This window comes from Pieris rapae, chromosome 13 (genome assembly GCF_905147795.1).
Source record: "Pieris rapae chromosome 13, ilPieRapa1.1, whole genome shotgun sequence".
Taxonomy (NCBI): Eukaryota; Metazoa; Arthropoda; class Insecta; order Lepidoptera; family Pieridae; genus Pieris; species Pieris rapae.
In genome coordinates this window covers 1,919,779-1,944,149 of record NC_059521.1, presented here as the reverse complement: position 1 = coordinate 1,944,149, position 24,371 = coordinate 1,919,779, and the positions used below count along the sequence as shown (strand labels likewise).

Sequence of the window (24,371 nt, the reverse complement as noted above, 5' to 3'; positions counted from 1 at the left end):
TAATATTTTATAAAATGTCAATAAATTATTGACACTGACATTGAAAGCTACATCGTTTAAAAATACCACAGAGTTTTATCACGTGTATATCAAATTAATATAAAAATGATTTAAATTATCGATTCTGATCATACATTTAAATATCTCTTCAGCAACTAGATCGATTTCTGTTTAAGTCACAATCTCACTTCTTGATATCGTATTGAACTTGGCTTCGAAAAGCAATCTTCTTTAGCTTCAATATAAAAAAAGGGTGCATAGTAATTATAATATTACAGGTTCCCGAATATATTATAAATAATTCCTACACATAAATGTGTTCTATTTAAATTTTTATGTGTTCTATTATAATATGTTACTTTGGTGACATGGGCTGTTATAACAGTAAAAAAGGTTTCGGTGGCTGTTACAACTGATCTTGAAAATAAAATTCATCTTCAAATAATAACATTAATTTATTATTTTTAATTAACATAGTAGGATTAAGAACATAACAATGGGTACTTAACACAAAATAAATTCGTTTACAATATAAATGCATATATAATTCTAGAATTAAAGTATTAATAAAAATATAGAATACATCCATAAAAGAGTGAGCATATTTCTTTAGCTTTACAAGCATCACTTTTCTCATTTGTTACATATCGCTTAAAATTTATCTACATGCAATATTTACAATATGAAAATATTTTAGTACCAAATATGTATTAGAATACTGCAAGACTGTACACAATACACATTAATAACCAGATACGACCTAAGCAGAACATGTGTGCAGAAAGCAAGACACCATTTCAAATAAGCTACAAGACTTTGAAAATGATGAACGCATTTTCAACACGACCCAGAACAAATTTTGGCACCAATTACTAAATATTTTACCAAAGATAAATTACTAATTTTTATATTTTACAATTAAACGCTTTATAATATTTTTATATGGCACGCGTCGATGTCTACAAATGTATACAGCAGACTTTTATCTCAGGAAAACTTAAATATAGATAAATTTGGTCTAATAAAAGGAAGCTCCAAATAATAGGAAATAAATTTCAATCAGTATGTTTTGTACCAGTTTGACGCTAATAATAAATCTGTAAATTCTAGCTGTTATTTTAAATGATAAGAACTATCTTGGTAGCGCGGAACCAAAAATAAATTATCAGTCTTAGGAATATATTAGGGAAGTAAATAATTTTTAAATCTTAAAATACACATTATAGGGCCACTGACTTCAATCAACAATAGTTAAGTTTGAGAAACACATTCAGTTGTAACCACAGACTCTATATATTTTTTATACAATACAATTTTATTAAATATAATATTGCACTGAACATTAATGACAAGATATTCTTAATAATGTATCTATGAAAATACCTGAGGTTTTATATTTGGTTAGATATTTATACATATACTTAAATAAACATGTGCACATTAGAGTTACATTTGACGTCATCAAACATGCTGTTTAGCAATAAGAATAATTATATTTTACAGGATTATTAATAACTAACTTGAGAGTACTTATACATAATCCTAATATGACAAGCATCATAATTAATAAATAGTGATCTCAAAGGTGTCTTATAAAGGATTAATGCTGCAATATATTTTAAGTAATAAACCAAAGAGAATTAATCACAGATTCATTTAGACTATAGAAGTTGTCAATTTCCAAATATACCTCCTGTGACAATCACTGACAATGTACACGGGGTCTAAAGTGGTCCTCATAATCTTTGTATGCCAAATTTAAATAGTATTGAAATTAATGTATCTTTTGTCTAGGACGTGTTTTATCTTAATAAATTTCGTTAACTTAATATAATTAAAACGATAATTTTCGATAAAGTTTAATTTAGGCAGTAATTTTAAATTCAATTTCAAATGGGGACAAAAAATCTATTCTTGATTTTGCGTCACCACGCTATTGCATTTTTTTAGTAAAACTCCTGTTAAAGATGTACAAACACCTAAAGCGAAAGAAGACGAGTATTATACAAGTAAATAAACTTGATTATTATTAGCTATATGGTCAAGTTACGAACAAACCAGCTTTCCATCCATTCTAAATATTATTTTTGAAATTATAGTTTTTTTTGTTTATAAAAAAACTATGAATATTATAAATATATATATATATATATTATAATAATTAAAATTAGAACAACGTATTGCAATTTTCATATACGACCTTCGTGGAACAATTAGCTTTGTTGATAATCTGTGATAAGGCGCGTAAATATTGGCCCGCGCACTCAACATGATGATAATGTATAGGTGATTGCTCCGATACTTATGATATTTGTATCTGTGTTTCATAATAACTATAATGCTATTTTTAAGCTTCGTTATTTTCGTTGATAAACAAAGGAGTAAAAATAGTTTACTTGTGTACATAAAGTCGTCTACAAGTGTTTGAAGTGGATAAGACTAGGAAGTACTTATAACTCCGAAGTTTTTTATCGGTTTTGACATGCAACTATCACGAAATCTTTGCGAACACGACAGTACCACCCCAGCTCTGGTACTCTATAACATCCGATAGCAAATGGGAACCCGACTTCAATGTTAATTTCGGTGTCGTACGATCTCAAGGTTTCTAAGGCTATTTATGGGAATTGTATACAAAAATATAGCTATTTTTGATTACTCAGAACTAAATTCTACGCCGAACACGAAAATTTCCTACAAAATAACCTTAGATAAGCCAATGTTCACCAGCGCCATCAAAACTTATACATTGAAATAATATCGAATTTAACTCCGTCTGACCGTGGTTAGTAAATAATTTTCTTACGCATCATCCTATTTATCTTGTGTCGCAGTATGCGATTTGGATCAACTCCAAATCATATAAAAAGAGAAAAATATTTAAACAAACAACTCGCGGAATTTTTTATCAGAATTCACTAAATCACGGATTAAAATAAACAATTCAGCGGCGGTTTCGGTATAAATCAGAATAAAAACTCTAGAGCTATAGACCTCAATGCGAAAACTCAAACCCACTGCAAGCTGTTTATTAATTAATCTTGGATGAATTTTTAACTCGATTTTTGAAGTAACTTTGTCTCGCGTTTCACTCAATACGTCTACTCGAAGGTCAGAAAATAAATAATTCAATATGGAATACTTGCTATCGCAACTGGTTTAAAACTGGATAAAAATAGGGAATTCTTAAGAAGTTACAAGGGTTGTTAGTTTAGGCACAGGTTTAAAAATACATTTCTTGAGCCCAGTAATTTGTTCCAAGTCTGGCACGTTAAGGTTTTAAATGTCATGACTTTACTAAAGGTTACAATGTACAATCGAGCGACCATAGATTTATACTAACGGTTTAAATTAACACATTTTAATTGTGATTGTAAGAATACATTTTAAATTTTAACCTGAACAGATTAACAACCGGGGCGAAGTTTTAGATCAAAAACACCGATCGTAAATACTATTTATAGGTTAGAAGGTTTATAATTGGAGTGGAGTCTTTCTTTATGCTTTCCATTGCCATACTCCATGCCATACCATACATTACTGTGGGTATAAAAATACCCACAGTAACAGGACCGTGAAATAGATAATTAAGACTGTGGATCGATTTGTTCTAGAAATGAACCCGTTAAAAGGCCGGCAACGCACTTGCGCTCTTGCATCGAGAGTGTCCATGGGCGGCGGTAACACTTAACATCAGGTGAGCCTCCTGCCCGTTTGCCACCTGTTCTATAAAAAGAAATCTACAAAATATATTAAATTTATTTACCTATACGTAGGTACTTGGGTTATGATCTCCTCTATACCATGACAAATCATTGGCAAATCCATTCAATACTATCACGGCATAATTGTTTATGCTTCGGTGAATTCTCGTGACAAAAATTATTACATCAGTGAAATCGTAAAATGTTTGTAAATTAACGAATGCCTAGCCTCGCGTGCTTTGATAAGGGAGAAATGTATATGCAAAATTATGACTTCGCGATCATAATAAGATTAACATGAACATTTTATGATTGTTATCGTCCTAGAACACAGAGGCTAGCATAAAATATATCCCATACAGACATGCGACCCACTGGAGAATTCGGGCAACTACCTTCTTGAACAAATCAGCCAAAAGTGCGTGAGTATTTTTATACAGCACTATAATTGGCATAGAATTTCCGTAACCAGTAAGAGGACAGACCATTTAGTCCAGTCTTCACAATGCGAAAAACAAATTTAGTTTAATTCAGGCTCCGACACAGAATCGATCCAAGTATCCCATGCGTCCATATGATATAATACATACGATGTTGTATACGCGTGTTGAGTTGAAATCAGCGAACGTATAGCTAATACAAATCTAAAGTATTTCATTCCACGAAAACACTTATGCTAACAGTCGAGAATTATGTCGATAGCTTAGAAACATTTCTACCAAATTTCCCGGCTTCGGAGGGCTGGATATTTGTTTTATTAAATATGGTATCGCAGACTGGTTCATAGATATTGATGTTCTGTTTAAAACTGTAGTATATCACTTTGCTCTATTGTCAATAGTTTTCACAGCGTACACAATATACGTGATTTTTCCATACCTTGAGTTATATTATCATTATTCGAATCCTAAACTTCTTTGGAAATATTCCATAGACATTCTGGGATAATGTTATTTTTTTTAATAGGTACCGAAGTTTCGGAGACCATTCAATGCAAACAAACAATAAAGCCCCTTATAACATCAGAGTACAATATTATCTTACCTAGCAACGACGATAAAGCACAATCATTCAATAGTTTGGTGACGCAATTAAATTTGAAGTTAAAACGGAAATAGGAACATTGTATGACAATAACGTGCAAAGTTCGTAATAGAGTTGTATACATTTATATTTAGAATACAACCAAAGCGTACTTGGATTACTTATTCATAAACAAGACAAAACTCTAGCACGATAAAATGACCTAGCAAGTATCAAACTTTCTACGCGAGACATTCATACTAATAGCAACACTGACTGTGTCTGAGCAAATGTCAATATAAAGGGCAACACCGAGGTTAGCACAATATAATACCGTTTAATAAAATATCATTTAGATTTGTTGCGAAGACATTTCTTCGTACATATCACACATAGATATTAAGATTGGCGAAAATGCTGACTTATTAAAGACTGTAACTTCCAGCACGCGGTATCCTTCGTATCTTTATCATAGTAGAACTTGTATAATAATACACTACATATATTACAGTATTGTGAAGCTTCCACAAATATTACCCGTGAGACAAATTCGATAGATCAAGACAGAATCTTATAATTACGAGTTTAGATATTTACAATTGTCAAAATTTTAATACCTTTATGATAATTTGTAACCGCCACAAAGAGATCCCAATACCACTGATTTACATAAGCATAATATCACAGTTCACACGTAAGTGTCTCCCGGGGCCAAGCACCCGGGGGCGCACTCCTAGCTACTACCGGCGCTCTCCGGCCCTGAGGTGTGGGCCGTGGGCTAGCTGGATGAACTGCTTGTTGATAGGGTGTCACGCCCAAGTTCAGCCGCCATTATCGCTATCGTCAGCTCCTTGCGAGCCTTCTGCACCACCCACACCATTAATGTGACTCCAATGAGGATCTGAAAGGGTAATTGTTTTCGATTAATAAACAAAACATTTATTCCACAGGGAAGTGTGATACATAAATTATATATGCCATGAATTTAATAAATAACGCTTTTATCACAACAACAAGGAATTCCCCGTCGCTTGTTTGGTCGGTGTATTTTTTACGCGGGACTTCCCCGTAATACCATAAAGTCACGATCCGCCCATGGTGGAAGAGCGATGCGCAATCCCTCTCAAGTTTACCATACATACATTGCATCTTTCCAGAGTCACTTTAATTTAGCATTACATTATTATACAAAAACAATCCCGGTATATTAAATAAATATAATTAACATACAATTAATAAAAAAAAATAATATAGGTATATATTTTACACATTTTTCTTATTTCCGAAAAAACATTATGTAACTTGACTCTACGAAGTTTCTAGAACAGTTCTGATATCTAAAAAATATACCTAATCTAGGTCTGCATCGCGAACAATTATTTTGATAAAACTCTTGAAATATTCTACGTGTGTAATTAAGTCGTTAATACGATTTTGCAATTCGCAACAAAAGCCCTGAAACTTATATTATCTTTTCGGTTTCTTATGTCTTAAAATATTTTTAAAATTACGCACATGTTCAACTGATAAACAACTTAAAAACTGTTGAAGGTAAATCTTTTTTGAAGTAATAACGAAATTCAAGCCCGTAAACAAATAATATAAAATATAGCTGTTTTATAGATCTTTGCAGATAAGCCATCTCGTCATCATATGTATACTTTCGTCGAGAGATTTCACATATAAAGGCCTAGTTATTTTAATAATGATTTCTTGTCGTATTTGTCGACTAAAAGCGCTTGAGTTACTACGCCCTAATTTGAGAATTGTCAGTAAGCAATAATCATATGGCTATACAAGTCATACGTATTATATTGCACTTAGGAGGGAACATACATAAATACTATTGATCAGTCATCTAATCCAATAAATATATCCGACACGTGAGATCGTGACAATCGGTTGATGAGTTGCGGTGACATTGATATCATATTAAACGCACCTAACCTGGGGCCCGCGTGACCCGCTATATTAATGTCGAAATGTCCTAACTTTGAAACAACTAAAATATATATTTAACAACATAAGACTTACGTTTTCCAATGATCAAAATATTAATATAAATAGTCAAGTCAGTTATGAAACCAGTGGCGAGAATATTATTAAGCAGCGAGATATTGAAACAATATAATATACATAATTTAATAAAATCACTATAAAACTTAAACGATAGGTTTTAGTTTGAAATCACTGGGAAATTATTAACGAAATACAGTACGTAAATTTTCAACATATAATAACAGACTGGAATTCAAATTACAAATAATTTTAATTCATTTTTGAATTTTGAATAGCCCCCCATAAGCATCAAATTTCCCCTCTGTGGGGCGCCCCACACTGTTCATAGGTACTAGAAGCAAAAAGGCAGTTCCCAGCAGCAATGATAGTGGCCCAATTAGACAGACATACTTGTAAGAACCCTGGGTCATACGTTTATCACCTCAAGATCGGAATTTCTTGAACTGACACGAATTTGATGTAAACTGATGCGTTGTTTTGTTAACAGATGGCACCACAACCTGTTTTGTATTCATAAATTAATTTCTGGATTTATTGGTGTTCGATAACTCAACATTGTATTACTTATTCTGCTATTCGGAAGAAGATTCCTCCAATAAAGAGGTAACTAACACGACTTTGTTTTATATATTTAAGATTCTATTATTAATAATAATTTATTTATTTATTAGAGCAGACAATCATTATTCCATACATTTAATAATAGCTTAGTTACTTTTACTAATTCTAAATCTTTTTACTATACAATCATTACCAGACGTCATAAAGTAAAAATCTCGTAAATCAAAAGCCTGCACCACAGTAGGCCATCATAAGTAGGCAAAACTATGTAAATTCTCAAGAGTTTTCTACATAATTCTCCGCCACTTACTTCATTTAAAAGGTGACTCTCTTCAGTAAAACGGTCAATGAAGGCAATTCAAGAAACATTAAAGCAATTGGTGACATTGTGCATTCAGTCTGTTAGTGACATTAATATTACGATCGACAAACGCGTCACCGGCTTCCGTACGAAGGTCTGCCCTTATCAAATGGTTTATTAATTAATTAAACGCAATCGAGTTATTTATCTGATGCACTGTGTCTAATGGATGAACATACTTACAGTTCCATTTATTAATAGTAATAAAATTAAATGCAACGTAATATTAAGATAATATGTTAGCAGCATTATACAGTTCGTTATGTATGATATATATCTTAAAGTATGAACTTTTAGTAAAAAGGATCTTATATCTAGAAGCATATATATATGAAAAATATTAATATATGTTACTTGTCACGTTGTTTGTCCGCTATGGACTCCTAAACTACCGAACTTATATCAATCAAATTTGCACACCGTGTAGTTTGATATAGCTTACATCTCAATCTATACCTGCAATATTATTTTATTGTAAATATTTCTTTATTATTTGATACAATTCTAACAGATGGCGCTGTGTTAAAAATACCAAAGTTTCACATAAGTTCTCCTACCGTCTCCCTTGAATAGTTTACTACTATGTAATATAACAAAAACCTTAGCCACAGTAACGCTTGGCCGAGTCTGCTAGTTATTAATATAAGTATTCAGGTTTTACGGCTATTTTTGGTTTAAGATATTAAAAACCTCTAATAAATTGCGGGCTTAAATAAAATAAAAAACAATTACACTACATTTAGGTCTGAGATTTCTGTAAAGTTTTTTTCTAATAATATTTTTTTTTCTCCGTACGAGCGAGACTTAAATGCACACACAGAAAGTCCATTGGTGTACAGCAGGGTTCCAAGGGCCAACAATCTCTTGCTCTCAACAAGTAAATAAAATGGGAACAAATTAGTCTGTCCAGTTCAGCCTGGTTTATCATTGGCACGTTATCACATGTCATACACTCGTTACACAATCAAATAAATACAATCTAGATAATTATTTTAGGACAAGTATTATTTATTACATACATTACTTATAAATTTAAATTAAGCATTAATGAATTATATTTAATCCTGCTTCAAGTTAATAAAAATAATAGATTCTATGAAAAAAACGTAAGATCATATTATATAAATAAAGTATTAATAAATCAAGGAAGAGTTTAATAGCACAGACAATAACCTTAATGAACTTACTTATAACTTATCTTAATGAAGTTGAAGTGTAATTAAGTAATAATAATCATATTGTGCAGATACGTACGTTACTTACGTACATACGTACATCTTTACTTAATAAAAAACTTTTCTATAAATAGCCGTGCACTATAACTTCAATGAATTAGAATTTGGTTTATGTTTATTCTTATTCCTCATAAATACGCATATTATTTCGAACTACGTTTCAAACAATGGCGCGGGTAACGAAATCGTAGTTGTTATCCTCGATTTAAAATACATTTACCCTTTAATTTTTTTGTGTAATTGTCCACATAAATTCTATTAATTATCAACCCACTGACCCAGAATTACATAAAACTTAATTCAAGGGCAACAAGAATTAAGGTACTAATAAAAACAAACACTATTGACATTAAAAAAACACGGCAACGCACTTGCGAAGCTTCAGGCAATTTGAGTGTGGATTAGCGGCGTTTACACAAATACAAATGGGCGGTCTTACTAGTAACGTTTTCTTTCAGAAAACTACCCATATTTATTATCAATATTGAATGTTTAAAAAACATTTCTCATCCAAAAAAAATATAAACTTGAGAACCTAATATGTATATACGAACAAGACATGTCGCCATCAGCTGTCCGAATTGTAGTCTCTTTTGACATAATATGTATCTTTAATGCCCCTTTGAATTGTTTAAACGCGCTATATAGTTATATATAATAGCCTTTTTTCGGACATATTATTATTATTATTTATTTATGTATTTATTTTTTCGTAGACGGTTCTTTTCTTCCACTTTTGTGTGTCCGTTTGCCAGGTGGCAAAATTCTCCTCCAATCTTCTCCATTCTGGCCTTTCTATGGCAACTCTACCCTATCACACGCGGTTAAACGCGCTAATATTACGAATTTTAGACGGTAATTAATTAAATAATTAGACACCCTCGTACTTAATAGAGTCCTTCAAATCATTTGTACGTGGCTTCGGCAAGGTAAGCTAAATTAAAATTCTAGTTTCACTAGCTGTATCTAAAATGTTTTACCTGAAATGCAAAGACCACATAACCAGTGACGTGTGACTCGTGCAGCACATCATGCATTGACCGCAGCGTTGAACCGAGGTATACGTTGATGGCCTGCGCCGGTAACAAACCCAGCAATGTAGCCCAATGGTAGCCACAACCGCGAACGTCGCTTACCTGCAGAAAAATATAACATATATTGACAATTGTCAGGTGGAATTCGAGTCTAGTCTCATACATGGATTAGAGTATTTCAAACCGTATAATTTATATTAAAAAATAAATTTATTTGTTTAAGCCAAAGAGGCTTTTTACCGTGGTAGAGTATATAGTGCATATTTTTATAAAACTGATAGTGCGTTTTATTTTATAATAATTAAATCTAAATCAACTTTTGGTACTCATTAATGCCAGACGGCTCACGCGTGGTTTCTGGCCTTTTAAGAATTGGTACGATTTTCTAGAAAAACCCTATGTTGAAATGCTTCGGGAATACCTCGCCAGGCGCTTCAACATAGTGGCGGACATGGAGGTGTGAAAAACTATTGATTTTTTATTCACTAAAATAACCATAGACAATTGTAAAATGCCTATTGCATTCAACGACACGTATCTTATGAAACGTACCTTAATCTGAAGATATAGATATGGCGAAAGATTACAGGGTAACAATCTTGCAGAGATAAAGACGTTTACTTCATTGGCTATGAATTGCAGCCTTGTGGCATAATGCCATATGCAATAAAATACCAGGAATAGCCGTGCCAATATACTTAAAAATGTCTTCAGTTGATATTGCGACAAAAGAAATGCTGAGAACGCTTACGCCACAACTTTAAAGCTCTCTTTTGTTCTAGCTTGGCTAAAAGCTTATTTCGCCACAAATATTAGTAGCTTAATTCCTTTTAAACAACTTTTTAAACGAACAAAAGTTACTTCACTCAAAATACTGTATCTCTAAAACTTTTGTAGTAAAGTATCATATTAATTTAATACAAGTGTACTGCATTTAATTTAAAATTTCTTTTAAACTAGGTTACACAGTTATTATCGGACTAATTACATAATATTTACCGGGAAATTAAAATAAACCAATTATATCTTACAAGTATACCAGTAAAAACCTTTTATATGAGTTTAAAGAAAATCGATCATTATTTAGTATCACTGTACTGGTTTTATTGTTAGGTGTCAAAAATAGATAGCTTACTCGCTATAGCAAAAGAAAACGCGGAAGAAATTAAAATATGGAAAGGTGATTATGGTACAACAGCTGACCCCTATGTAGCTACGTAAAGCTAGATACCGAGAAGAGAGGACTGCTACTGGAGGCATATGTCCAAAGACAAGCTGTAAAACAGAAATTAATCGGCTGGCCGATTAGCACATTTTAATGTACTAGGAAAGGTATTTTACAGCAATAAAGGCTATTATTATTCAGGATACGTCAGTTAAAACGAGATCGATCGGTATTCAAAACCTTAACAACTAGTTTTATTATCGTCAATAAATATATATATATATTTTTTGTTAAAAACATTAAAAAGTTATATATACTAACACGCAATTGAAGTTCTAAATAAACGGATTATCTTACATCACCTACTAAATCCTTTTAATATGACATACCCTTAAAAATTAACAACATTATCTTCAATGATTACGGGAATGAGAATTATTCTTACACGCCAAGGCGACTTAAAAAATAATTAATTAAAAGATAGAAAATAAGAATCCAGACCTATGATTACCAATTTTGCCCCATATTGAAAGCAAAAAAGAACCGTTTTTTCCGCGCACCACCACTATGTGGATTCAGCTGCCCACTGAAGTATTTCCGAACCAATTCGACTTAGGGTCGATAAAAGAGCGAAACAATTCTTAAAAAGCCGGTAAATTCCGGCGGTGGTATCTTAGCATCTGGAGAGCCTGTTGCCCGTATGCCTCCTTTTCTAAAAAAAATGCATCACCTAAAGGTGGCTAATTGCCCCCTTAATTAGTTAAGAACAAAGTCTTTAATTAACGTGATTGAAGACTGTCCTAGACGCTGAGGGCCAATTTCAGTGCTCTAAATGGCGTGACTTATTAGACGTTTTATTGAGTCAAGGTTAAATTCATAACAAAAGAACCATTGAAATCTCTCGGGTCGTCCCACAATTTGTGAGAAACTCACACATAGTGTTGGCACAGTTTTGAGCGTGCTTCAACACTGAGATCGTTTTCTTTATACGTGCACGTATAACACTAGGTAGACTTAAAAATCGACAATATATCATTGACTGATACAAAAACCTAAGCCGCAAGCCTATAATGTACCGCCAATGGTTTTCTAAACGCCATTGCAATAATCTAGATGAAGATGTCAGAATTTCTGTGATGTCATTTAAATAAACAAACGTAAGCCTAAATGAATAATTATTTACTTATTTTTGTGACGTGTGCTTAAAACAACATATTCAATCGCTATTTATAGATGGTATAAAATGTAATGTAAACCTTCTTATAGAGGTAAATTTCCAGGACTTTGAAGACTGGAATAATTCTGATTCACGTGTTATCAAACATGCTGAATACAAACATATAAATAAATAAAACTACACTAAAAAACTAAAACTAATTAACTTTTTATGTTTATTGGCCGAAAACATGTTTTTTTCGATCAACACGTTTACAAACAGAATTTTACAATCGCTATTTTAATTATAGATTATACATATATGGAATATTATGGCTAATTCTTTAGCCAGGTGCATCTTGTATCAAACAAGACGATGATATCAACAAATAAAAACTAAACTAAAAAAAGTTGATTAAATTTTTATGTTTATTGCCTGAAACATGTTTTCTCTACCCACACGGTACAGATCAAAATACGTGTGCAAATTAAATGCTATAGCAAGTGCTTGACGAGTGATTTTAACTGAACAACAGTCGCGGTGAACTAATAAAAGCCTGCGTGAGCAGAAACAGCCTTGGCTCGTACAAAGTGTTTGTGAAAATAAACCTACTGAAATAAACCACTTTTGCCAATCAAGTCGGCAATCTAAAACGTTATATTATGTACTTATATATATAATACTGCTTCAACGGATAATCGTATACATAACACGAGATTTGACAACTGGATACATACATAAATAAGACTGAAATGACGTACAATTATTCGTAATCTTATATTTCTAGTTACTTATATAATAATTAGTACTAAACTAAATTCTCACAAACGAGCGTAGAAATATTCTTTTTTTAAATTAAGACAAATTGTCCATGCCTAAAACAACAAATCTTAAACAATTTAATTTTACCCGGAATTTCGACGCATATAAAGTAAACGTATTAAAAAATATCAAAACAAACAACGTTTGTTCGTTTATTGCATGAACATGAAAATTGAATAAACATGGCGTACGTTCAAATTGATTTAATACACTGCCAGGATGCCAGAAGTTTCTTTTAACGTTAATTTTTAGGAAAACTTCTTTAGGCGCATAAAGGAAAGTGTAGGAAAAGGGAGAGAGCGATTGAGATCGATTAAGAGAGAGTGAAGAAATGGACATCGAGAAAAAAATACACGCTATTGGTTGATGTTTTTACCTTAGTAATAATTTAATTACAAAGAAGTTTTACTACAAAAATTTTATACAAAAACCGTTTACGATGATATCGTTTAGAACAACATACCGGTTATACTGACCAAAATCAAAGATCGGCTAAATTCTTGTATTACTTAGGTACTTAATAACAACGTCATCGGCTGTTATAACTATCGGTTATTACGACCAAATATGAGTTTTTCCTTGGGGTTTTATAACAGATTTTGACTGCAGATATTGTAGTGCGTATACACGTTACTATTACGTAAGCGTCGCATATAAAGCGTTTCTAGGACAGTATAAAGATATCAAATCGCGTAAAATTTGATTGCACTAATCTTTACAATAGGCAAGGCTCCACCTTCTAAATATCGAGTAGTCCATCAACACTGGCCACATTGTCTCCGAGATTGTTGGCGTCTAGCGATCGTATCAAATATCAAAAACAAGTAGGTCATGCTAAATGGGTTGTTAAAAAGTAAATAAAAATAAACTATTTTTTAATCTTAAACATTGTTGTTTGTTAAGTATATATGTTACAACGATATTATCGTATGTAAGTGTAAAGTTATGATTCCAACAGTGTACTGCACAGTGTTGCATAGCGTACGACACAAATATTTCTTTGGTCAACTCATTCAAGCGAACAATATTTTTAAAGTTAGTGCGCGCGAACTTTAAAAATATTGTTCGCTTGAATGAGTTGACGCCAATTAATTTTTCAAATAATCAAGAATATATTAGGGGAAGCCCGGGGAAGAGCCTGACCAAACATCGCGGTTTCTTTTTTCCTCATGCAATCTACATAATAACACACAGGCTGCAGTACAAAATACAATGTTTTCCTCCGTCCGCTAGCAACTTTCGGCAGAAAATCGTGTCAGTTGACAAGTGTGTAACACTCCGGACAGAAAAGTTACAGCATTGTCAGTGGAGACAGAAGTTAAACGTGACACGTGCTTAGTACGTGTCCTGCTATTGTTTTACATAAAATGTTTGTGACACGCTATTTTGGTAGTATAATCGTACCTTAAGAATTTTCTATCTTCCTTAAGTCTTTCTCCGTTATTATTCGTCAAATATCGTTAAATATTCCATGTCCCGTATTATTCGCCGTCTGTATTTCATAGGTTAACTTGATCTTGAAGTGAAACTTCTTTAGGCGCATGAGGGTAAATATTTCTGGAACGTCTCGCAGATGTGCAACGTTTTTGTCGAAGAATAGGGAGAGAGCGATTGAGACCGATTGAAAAGAGAGTGAGAATGGGAGATTAAGAAAAAATACTCGCTATTGTTTGATGTATTTGTTTAGTCGTTACATATAAGAACTTTAGATGGAAATTCTGTGCAGTAAACGCAGATTTTTTTATTTATTTATATCATTATTAGCCCGTATACAGTGTATATACATATACATGGAGTGTCACATTTACTAGTAGTACATATACTCACTACTTAATATTTTAGTATAAGATTGTGTATCGACGGCCACCGAACCGATCTTTGTGGTACAATGGGTAGAGGTAAACTTCTGTCGCGAACACTAGAGAGAACGCCAACTAGAGCGGAGTGTTGTCTACATAGATAGCAAAATCCATTAGAGTACAGCAAGGGCTTAAACGCACGACTGTCAGGGTTGAAACGTGATATATTTTCAAATGAATGTTTTAAAGCAAGTCCTCAAGTTGCCCCAGTTTTTAAACTACTTGCCGTCATACACGCACGAAAGTTCTACAGCCTTGAGGCACAGTAGCTCTGAGCGCTGGCGTTAGCTTTTATATTAAACGTGAAAGATAAAAAGCCTTATTTAAGAAATGGTCGAATTTTGTTTCAAATCCGTTACAGAGTATCTGACTGATAGAACCTTTATAAAAGTTAAATTTTTATTTTTATTATGTTTATAAAGAACTAAAAACTATCAGTTTTAATATTTAATGTTATGTATAATCTCCTCTGAGCCAAGCCAAATATATAATAAATAAATAATGTATCTACTTCTAAGATCGTATCTACGTATAAGAATTAACTATAATAAAGCATGCCGTCTCACAACATTGCCGTGCACAACCAAGGTCCTTTATTGTACAAAATCATAATATGATACCTGAAAAATATGAACTAAAGGAATGCAATAAAGATTTCTCGTTTAATATGCAGAGGAAGTTTAAATAACGAATCTCTATATTATATTGTCTCTGTCAATCGATATGCTACAAACAAAGACAGGAAATAATTTAAACTTCTTAGGTATTGTGTAAGTACCCGCGAAAAGGTCAAGTTAAATAAATATAAATAAATCTTTTTATTGAATATGAAATTAAAAATATATAAAATATTTTATTTAAAACCAGCTGCTCCCGCGAGCTTCGTTTTGCCTTAATATAATTTTTTACTTTTTAGTAGCTACCAACATATAGAATTTTTTGCTGTTACCCTGTTTTAGACTGCTAGACTCTTCGCGTTCACAATGATAGAAAAATAAAACTGGTTTTTAGGTTTTTCCATGCAAATTAACTGAGCCTCAAAAACTTCAGGATTCAAGGCATAAATTAAATTATATAAAAAATCATAAGTACGAAATAAAAATCATACTTTTTCTCTAAGTTCAAATAATAAAAAACTAATTATTTCAGCCGTCTTCGTTTACGCTTAGCAACATATCACGAATCATATTTCGATCTAGATTTTAAAGATAGGACCAATGCTGTCTAAAATATCTTGTATAAACAATTACATCAAAATTTAACTAAGTAGATAAAAGTCTAAATAAAGACTTCGGTCAACTTCTTAAATAACAAAAGTATAGAATTTTCTAATTAAAAACACCACGATTCCTCGTGTATACAAAATTGTAGAGAACAAAGTGGGACCAGTTTTATCTCGATACGCCCAAGTTATCGTAGCCATTGTGCAATTATTATTGGTACAATCTAGCTACACACGTGTCGTTATTACAGTCGATATTGACGACCGACCGACTGGGGAGGCGAGTAGCAAGGACAACTTACTAGAACTAGAAACATATTAGGTTAATAAACGAGTGCGAAACCCACGCCAGCAACCATAACAGACTACGAAACGAATGTTATTTCTTGGTATAAAATTACGTATACGACATTTTTAATATTAGTCAAACGGAGGCTAACCTTATGTTAAGTAATGTCGCCGCCCATGGACACTGACGTTGCCAGAAGGACCGCAAGTGCATTGCCGGCCTTTCAAGAATTGGTCCGATCTTGAAGGACATGGAAGGACCTAGTACTGGGGAGCTCCCACCCAGAAGTGAGAAAAGTACGCCGAATTTGATCTATGAGAGTAGCAAGCGGTGGCCAGGAGTGATGTACCGTCTCGCCTTGCTTGGAAACCAAGCTTTTGGAACGAAACTGAACGTCATTCGATACGTCAATGCCGAGTATTCCGAAGAATTTGCGATACAGTATATTTTTTTGGAAAGGATAAAAATTTTGCTACTTGGATTGTGATGAATGGCAAGGTCATTTGAACAATAAAAATGTTGGTGCAGCTCTATGGAAGAATCAGTCCTAGTTCGCGCTAAGGCTTGATAATACATATGTATATCTTATACTATCGGGCGTATAGGCGGTTCAAGTGATAAGAACCTGATAAAGTTTGTTGAAACATTACTCCAATTTAACATAACAAATTATTTAACCTATTAAGTATACATATATTAAGAGCGCACAAATTCTTAAAAGGCCGACATCGCGCGAGCCCTCTAGCATCGAGTGTCCATGGGCGGCGGTATCACTTAACATCAGGTGAGCCTCCTGCCCGTTTGCCCCCTTTATTACTTTACTAACAATTAAGCATATAAGAAAAACAGAAAGTCTGTAACACCGTCTTTTACAAAAAAAGTCTTGTTTATCTTCATTGACATGACCACGTAAGTATTAAATATATTATCTGCGCTTTATGGCTTTTGACTGTCATATCATGACATATATGTCATGACTGCCTGATATGTCATGTTATTCAGTACTTAGGATTTTATTCCGAAAAAAGTTAAATATGTTGGCATGTAGCTACTAATATAAAAACGTAGCGTAAATAAAACATCATAATAAAGCGCAACAAAGTTCACCGGGGCAGCTAGTTTTAAATAAAACTACGTAATTAAGTCGTAACTAATCTCGTCATCACTGAGACTAATTTGTTTTAATACAAAGACTAAACATTGTTAATATATTCAACAACGTTGTATCTACATTCCAATTGTATTGAGAAAAGAATTGTGTCCGTTTCTTTAACGATCTTGTTTACGACAAACATTTTATTAAATATCGGATATAGAGGCATAATTTATATCTAGGCCCCGGCTTCGTACTGCCTAAGAGTTAATAAATTTCGAGTTTCAAATTAACTGAAATGAATTTATGATTTTATGAAGTAATACAAAATAAAATTTAATTCGCAACTTCATTAAGATAATAATGACAATTGACAACAAATATACATAGTAACCTTTTTAATTACTGACATTATTCAACATTTTCTAAAATACGCCTCTATGCGAATAGGTAAATCTTATCGTTTCGATATCTCTATTTAAATACGTTCTTTAATTTGAGGGGAGAGTTTATCGTATCGGGGATGAATATTACCTACATGTTTGTCAGTTACGAAACCCGTGAACAATTTGTATTAGATTTTTTTTATTATCCACTTAATTTATAAGTCTTTTGTTATTCGGGACAAATACAACTCATCAATAACCATGACTGTCCAGCTCCAAACTGTTTAAAAGCCGACAACGCACTCACGAGCCCTCTGACATTGAGTGTCCATGGTCGGTGGCATTACTTAACACCGGATGAGTCTGCTTGTCCATTGCCCATTTGAGATATAAAAAGCTATTCTAGTTTTATAAAGGTTCGAAAGACAATACTAATATAGATTTAGACTGGTTACTCGGTGACCGAGATTGCTGAGCACTCGTAAGTATCTACTTAAAAACTTATTTTTAAGAATACCTTTTTAGTAATAGACACTCATATTTGGACAGAAAAAATCATTGGTGGTTCAACCTTTTTAGATCTGGGCCTCAGATATCTGTTTCATGATCATCTGTCAATCGAATAGGCAAGTTGCAATCCTCTTTTGCCTGACACGCCGTCAACTTTTTGTGTCTACGTCAAGCAAAACCTCACGAAAATTTCCTTCACCGTTCGAGCGAATACTAAACGTTAAATGTGTAGGTACATAGAAAGAAAGTTCATTGGTGCAGAACGAACCTACGAACTCAGGGAAGCGATTTCCACGTTGCAGTCACTAGACCAACTCTGCGTTGCGTCGCGACTACCTTGTAATACTATTATAAATATTTCGATAGAGTGGAAATTGCGATGATGGCAGCCAAGGCATTTCATATCCGTCACGCGCTTCAGGATATTGGTTGTGTAAACATTATTGGCTACGTAATGCAAAGAATTGTTATTTCAGACCACATTAGCAATTCAATAATAGTAAACAAATAAGTATATATGATATTTATATGTTTATTATAGTAATAAGATTAAGAATTTGTAAATACCACATTAGTCAGCACCGCCTATTAAGTTTCGTCTCAAGAAGCGGTAGTTTTTATTGTGCTTTTAGTAAGTAATACTCTCTCTTTGAATAACAATTAAGCATATAAGGGGCAGAAAATCTTGAATACTGTCTTACAAAAAAAAATCTAGTTTATCACTTTTAGTAAGTAATACTCTCTCATTAATCGGCAGCTCATGTCTGAGCGTTGTAGTCTGCAACGAAGCATCTGAAGCGTCTCTTTCCACCGGTTTCTCTCCAACGCCTCTCTCATGACAGTGTACAGTTTTGAAGACTGTGTCTGACTGTCGATGAGTCTTTCCCTTGATCGATACATTAGGTTGGCCACATGATCTTTTGCCTTCTCTGTTTTCAACCACGAACAGTTTCTCCAAGTTCTCACCGCCTCTGCGCATTGTATGGCCGAAATAAGATAAAATTTGATGCAGGCATATGGTAGACAGGCGATTCCGTATGAGAAGGTCAGGGTCGTCTATTCATGCGCATTCGCAGTCCACGACATTTTGATCATTCGCCGCCACCACCAAATCTCAAAGGCATCGATCGATCCCTTTATCGAGCCGATATCGTCCACGTTTCTACTCCATACGGAAGATATTGTACACTAGATCCCTTATCAATCTTATTTTGATTTTGATACCAATTCGTCTTTTCTTCCAGATGTTGCCATAACGTGTCATGGCATCTTGGACTGCCGTTATTAGAGATTTAAGATCCGAGATATATAAATCGATCAACGATAGTAGGTAATAATAGTGATATTGATTAGTCCCAAAATCTCATATACTATAGGGTATTGGGCAAAAATATTTCTGCAACTGTTAAATTTTAACTATAGGCTAGATAGAAGGTTCATTTCTTTTGCTCGGTTTCCTTCTAAAAGAAATATGAATCCGTGAGATTAAGTTTTTAGTGTTTAGTTTATTTTTTCTTTTCGTGTTAAGGCTGGTTGTCATAATATTTTTCTTTTTTAGTTTTTGGAAGAGATTGCTTTTTGATTTTTAGCGATAAGGCTGCCCGTTGCATCTGTTTAATTTTTAGGTATTATATTATTTATTTTTCTATATATGTAACGAAGTATTAATAAATAAATATAATATTTAATACAAGCTAGTAGGCTTGTATTAAATATTATATTAGATCATCCTCTCAAAGTCCACATCAAATAAGACTAGGAACTTGCATCATAAAGATAAAATAAAATAATAATAATATAATAAATAAATATCGTTCATCCAACTAAATAAAAAGCCTTTAGCATCTTTAGTTTATAGTCCAACAAACGCCCTTCAAATCCTATTTTATTGCCTTAAAGACATACTTCACAATAATTGCTGCAAACTAATAAGAGGAAAATACCAAGCGATTAAAGGCCGTAATAAAAGTGTGACGCAAGTTTATCGGTTTATAGGCGACATAAATATGTAGGTACGTATTGTTTTGAAGTGAGAAAATTCTGTGAGAAATCTAAAACACGCGATGATTTAATATTAAGAATCCTTTGCTAGGATAACCTAAACTAAACTATATATAAATATAGTTTAGTTTACTTATTTAATGGGTAGTTTTAATAAATAAAACATCAATGTACGCTTAAAGCGTGATCCGGCCCTACAGTGGCGATATCGGGACAATGTTGGCCGGGACAATCGGTTGTAGCAGAAGAGTTGATAATAAAATTTGTGTACTATTTTCCTACGTACGGGACAATCTAAGACATATATGGGCAACCACCGGTCGGATCCGGACCTCTATTACATTAGGTAGTTATACTCACGGGCGACACATTGAATGATTCATCTACAATTTTTTGTAGAAAGACACAATTTTCCGCAGCTTAGAAAATTCGCAAAAAAAGAAGATTGAACAGAACTGTAACCAATGCAAATTTAACGATTCAATTATATAGTATCTTTTAAATTTAATTTTGTTATTTCAATAAATTGTACTATAATAACATTGTCGTCATGTCTAATATCTATCGCAAAAAATATTATCACTACTTTTAAATGCACAAAGTACATTTAAACGCAGCCCGCGATCGTATTTGCATGTTTGGCCCTCAACATGTCAAAGGTTGCCCATAGATGTTGATCTAAGCCTAAGGTGATCAATTCCCCGATATTGCCTTTTATTTTAGGACTGTGTGTAGACGCCTTTAGTCTTATTCGATAGAAACAGAACAAAATCTAGTTTGTTTGTTTGTTGTTTTCACCACAATACAAATAAAAAAATTGACAATTACCTCATTTATTAGACTCATATAAGAATAATAACTTTAGCACCACCCGGCCGTAAAAGGCCGGCAACGCACTCGAGGGCCTTTTACATTGATATAACTTCCATGGGTATAACTTATCATTAGATAAGCCTCCTGCTCCTTCTGTTTTATTAAAAACAAGCCTACAAAGTAAAATACACCGAGTAGATACGTGAAATAAAATATTGAGAAAGTGACTAAATACGGTACACTTTTGAACGTTACCACGAAATTCCTTTTTATTAAATAGACTAGTAGCTTGGGAGTACAAGCAGCGTGATTATTAAATTGCTACAATATATATATATATATATATATATATATATATATATCCTACTAAGGAAACAATACAAAAATCTTTACATAACATTATTGACAGTTTGTTTTCTTTGAAATTGTTTATTGTTACATTATAAACGTTATTTACGGAAAGCGTTGATAACACTTTCATACAGACTTAACAATCGGTTTATCTATAGTTCATTTTAGATACTGATAACAAATGTCAAGGCTTTTCACCTTATGAAACCTTTCGGCTTTTCACCTTTTTACTGATATTCCTCCTGACATACAAGTCGGTTCCAAAAAAGAGCACACAGATACACTAGAAGACAATTAAAATGGAATAAAGGCTATTATTATTATAGTTTTTGCGTAAGCATGTGATATACTTAATTTCGTGCATATGACAAGGCAGGTTTTTGGAATTTTCAGGAATATAATTATGTGAATATATATAAAGCTACTAAGTATATTATCTAAGAATTGGAGATTTTTCGCTTTCTAATTAGCCTTTAATAACTTGGTTTATGCTATTCAGTACAAATGCTAGAAGTCCTATGACTTTGCAGTTTTAGAAAACACATGAGTGAAAAAAAAATAATTTAAAAGAAATATCTCATTTATATTGTTTCTGTAACCACGTAGGACACCAGCCAATATTTATATATAAGTATACAAAAAGTATAGTAAAATTTCTATTTTGATTTAAGGTAATTATAATCACCATTACATTTAATATAAAAGTAATTATGATTTCATAATTAACTTTAATTGTATTGCATGCAAGTAATTAAGAGTTATTGTTACTTTACATGTTATTGCTAATTCTGTGAAAAGATATGCATTTATGCAGGGTTGAGGCAAAATGGCAGTATACATAAATGGATTAAATGTTTTATTCTCTGAAAACAGTGTAAAATGTGACATACTTATCTAATCCTTTTATACGTATGATCAATATAAATATGAGTTGTACACTCCCTTGCTTTGTATGGCAAAATTTTTTGAGAATTATATTTCATGATGCTAAATATTTGCTGTTATGATTTATCTATGTAAGTAAAAAATATAAACACTATAAATGAATGGACATGATATGGTTTTTAAAATATTAAAAAAAATCATAAAGCATATTAAGTAGGTCTCTGTAAAGCTACATCCAAATTTATAGAGATTGCAATTTGTTACCTAAACATTATGTTTATTTATATTGATACACATTTTTTTTGTATTTATATTTTGTTCTATTCTTCATTGTTGTTTTTAATTCTTCAAATTACCAATATTTGTCAACCAGGACTTCATAATTTGCCAGTGAAGCATGAGCTTTCAATAAATAAATTTCTTAATATGCCAGTAGGTGCCCAATAAGACTTACTAGTCCTATAAGACTTACAATTTTTTTGTACTACTGGAAGTCAAACCAAACACAAAGAGTAAATGCAGTTTATAGAGTAATTAATGGGTTTACTACCATAACCAAGTGAGGAGCAAGGAGGCAACAATCATAATGGAACCTTTAAACTATTCTAATGAGTAACCTTTTGTCTCAATACATATAAATACTGAAAACTTGTCTCTAGTAAGAAAGTAAGTAGGACTTAAACTTTAGATTTTGATTATAATGTGTAGTTTTTTTTTAAATAAAGTAATGCAATAGTCAATATTATTAAGCCCTTCTTAATTTTCTTTAAAATGACAATAAAAAAACAACAAAAAAAAACAAAGCAAAATACAATATGTTAATAACATAGTTTGATACTCACAGCAAATATTGTGTTCTGTAACCCAAATGGTATTGGTGTTAATCTGGCAAAAAAAACTATCTTGAAAGCCTGAGGTCCTGCAATAACTTTGAGGAGGGCTCTTGCAGTATCTGACTTCAACAGCCGGTCCAAAGGCAAATATCCTCTTAACATCTTCAAGGTAAAATGGGCTACAGCAACACCGAAGTTCGCGCTTACCACTACTGTACCCAAACCCTTCGGAATACCGAATAAATATCCACTAGTTATTATGAGCACTAAATAGCCAATAGTCACTGGAAAACTAACGATTAAAAATAATCCCATAAACAATAAAAACACAATCCTCGGGTCTTGAGCATCAACCCAATATAAAATAGTTTTTAAATATTCTTTAAAGAAATATAAAACTAACACCAAAGACGTCAACAAAATTATTGAAATTACAATGTTGACTAAATAACTGTATGTTGTTCTGTTATTTATTTTCGCCCAAATACTTTTCTTTCGTATTACCGCTACTTGGTCGGCTTGACCGTCCTCAATGTTCACAATTTCCATTTTGAGCACGATTTCTGTGTTAACACTTGGCAGTTAATTCACGAAGTACGCAGGGGCAGAGAATAAAATAGAATATATGTCGCCATGGCCTAGATTCGCCACTGTTTATTTCAGCACGGGATTAAAAAAAATCGCGAAAAATGTAACGTCTGCTACCTACCGCGACTCGATTTAATAACAAAAAGATATAGTGCCAATATTGACTTTGACACGCGTTATGCTAACCGTCAAGTCAAGTCTCAGTCAGTACTCAGTAATCTACATTAGTATTTCTATGGTATGTTATTCTATGGTAAGAATCTTTATTACTTTAAAAAAAAAGTATGGATAACCGTTTTTTTCACAACAGGGGTCTTAGCCAAGATGCCTTAACATGCCCCCAGGGGCCAACGGGCAGGATCTGATGTTAAGTGTTATTGTGTATTCGCCACGCTGAATGTTCAAAAGCAAATATCTTTATATTTTTATAAAATTAGTCAATTGACAAAAACTAAGCACAT

General features: G+C 32.8%; 2 protein-coding genes across 2 annotated transcripts in view; one reads left to right on the top strand and one right to left on the bottom strand.

The window, feature by feature from the left end:
* The window catches only part of LOC110992518 (1-phosphatidylinositol 3-phosphate 5-kinase), a 34,789-nt gene extending 31,855 nt beyond the window's left edge, over window positions 1–2,934 (top strand). The window contains exon 36 of the mRNA XM_045630733.1: window positions 2,920–2,934. The gene's annotated coding sequence lies outside the window, so the exon portion shown is untranslated. The remainder of the gene's footprint in view (window positions 1–2,919) is intronic.
* Window positions 437–24,064, bottom strand: LOC110992168 (transmembrane protein 64). Its single transcript, XM_022257881.2, has 3 exons — window positions 23,332–24,064; window positions 9,884–10,039; window positions 437–5,628 (listed from the first exon to the last, which is right to left on the bottom strand). Exons 1-3 carry the CDS (start codon window positions 23,869–23,871, stop codon window positions 5,506–5,508), a joined length of 819 nt encoding a protein of 272 aa, XP_022113573.1. The 5' UTR covers window positions 23,872–24,064; the 3' UTR covers window positions 437–5,505.
* Window positions 24,065–24,371: the final 307 nt, after the last annotated feature.

Bases quoted from the DNA above. Each gene is read 5' to 3' on its own strand.
- LOC110992168 (XM_022257881.2), bottom strand. From the start codon at position 23,871: ATGGAAATTGTGAACATTGAGGACGGTCAAGCCGACCAAGTAGCGGTA. The intron at 10,040-23,331 runs GTGAGTATCAAA...ATTTTTCTGCAG, and splicing joins TACAGAACACAATATTTGCT to GTAAGCGACGTTCGCGGTTG. The intron at 5,629-9,883 runs GTAAAACATTTT...TTACCCTTTCAG, and splicing joins ATGTGGTCTTTGCATTTCAG to ATCCTCATTGGAGTCACATT.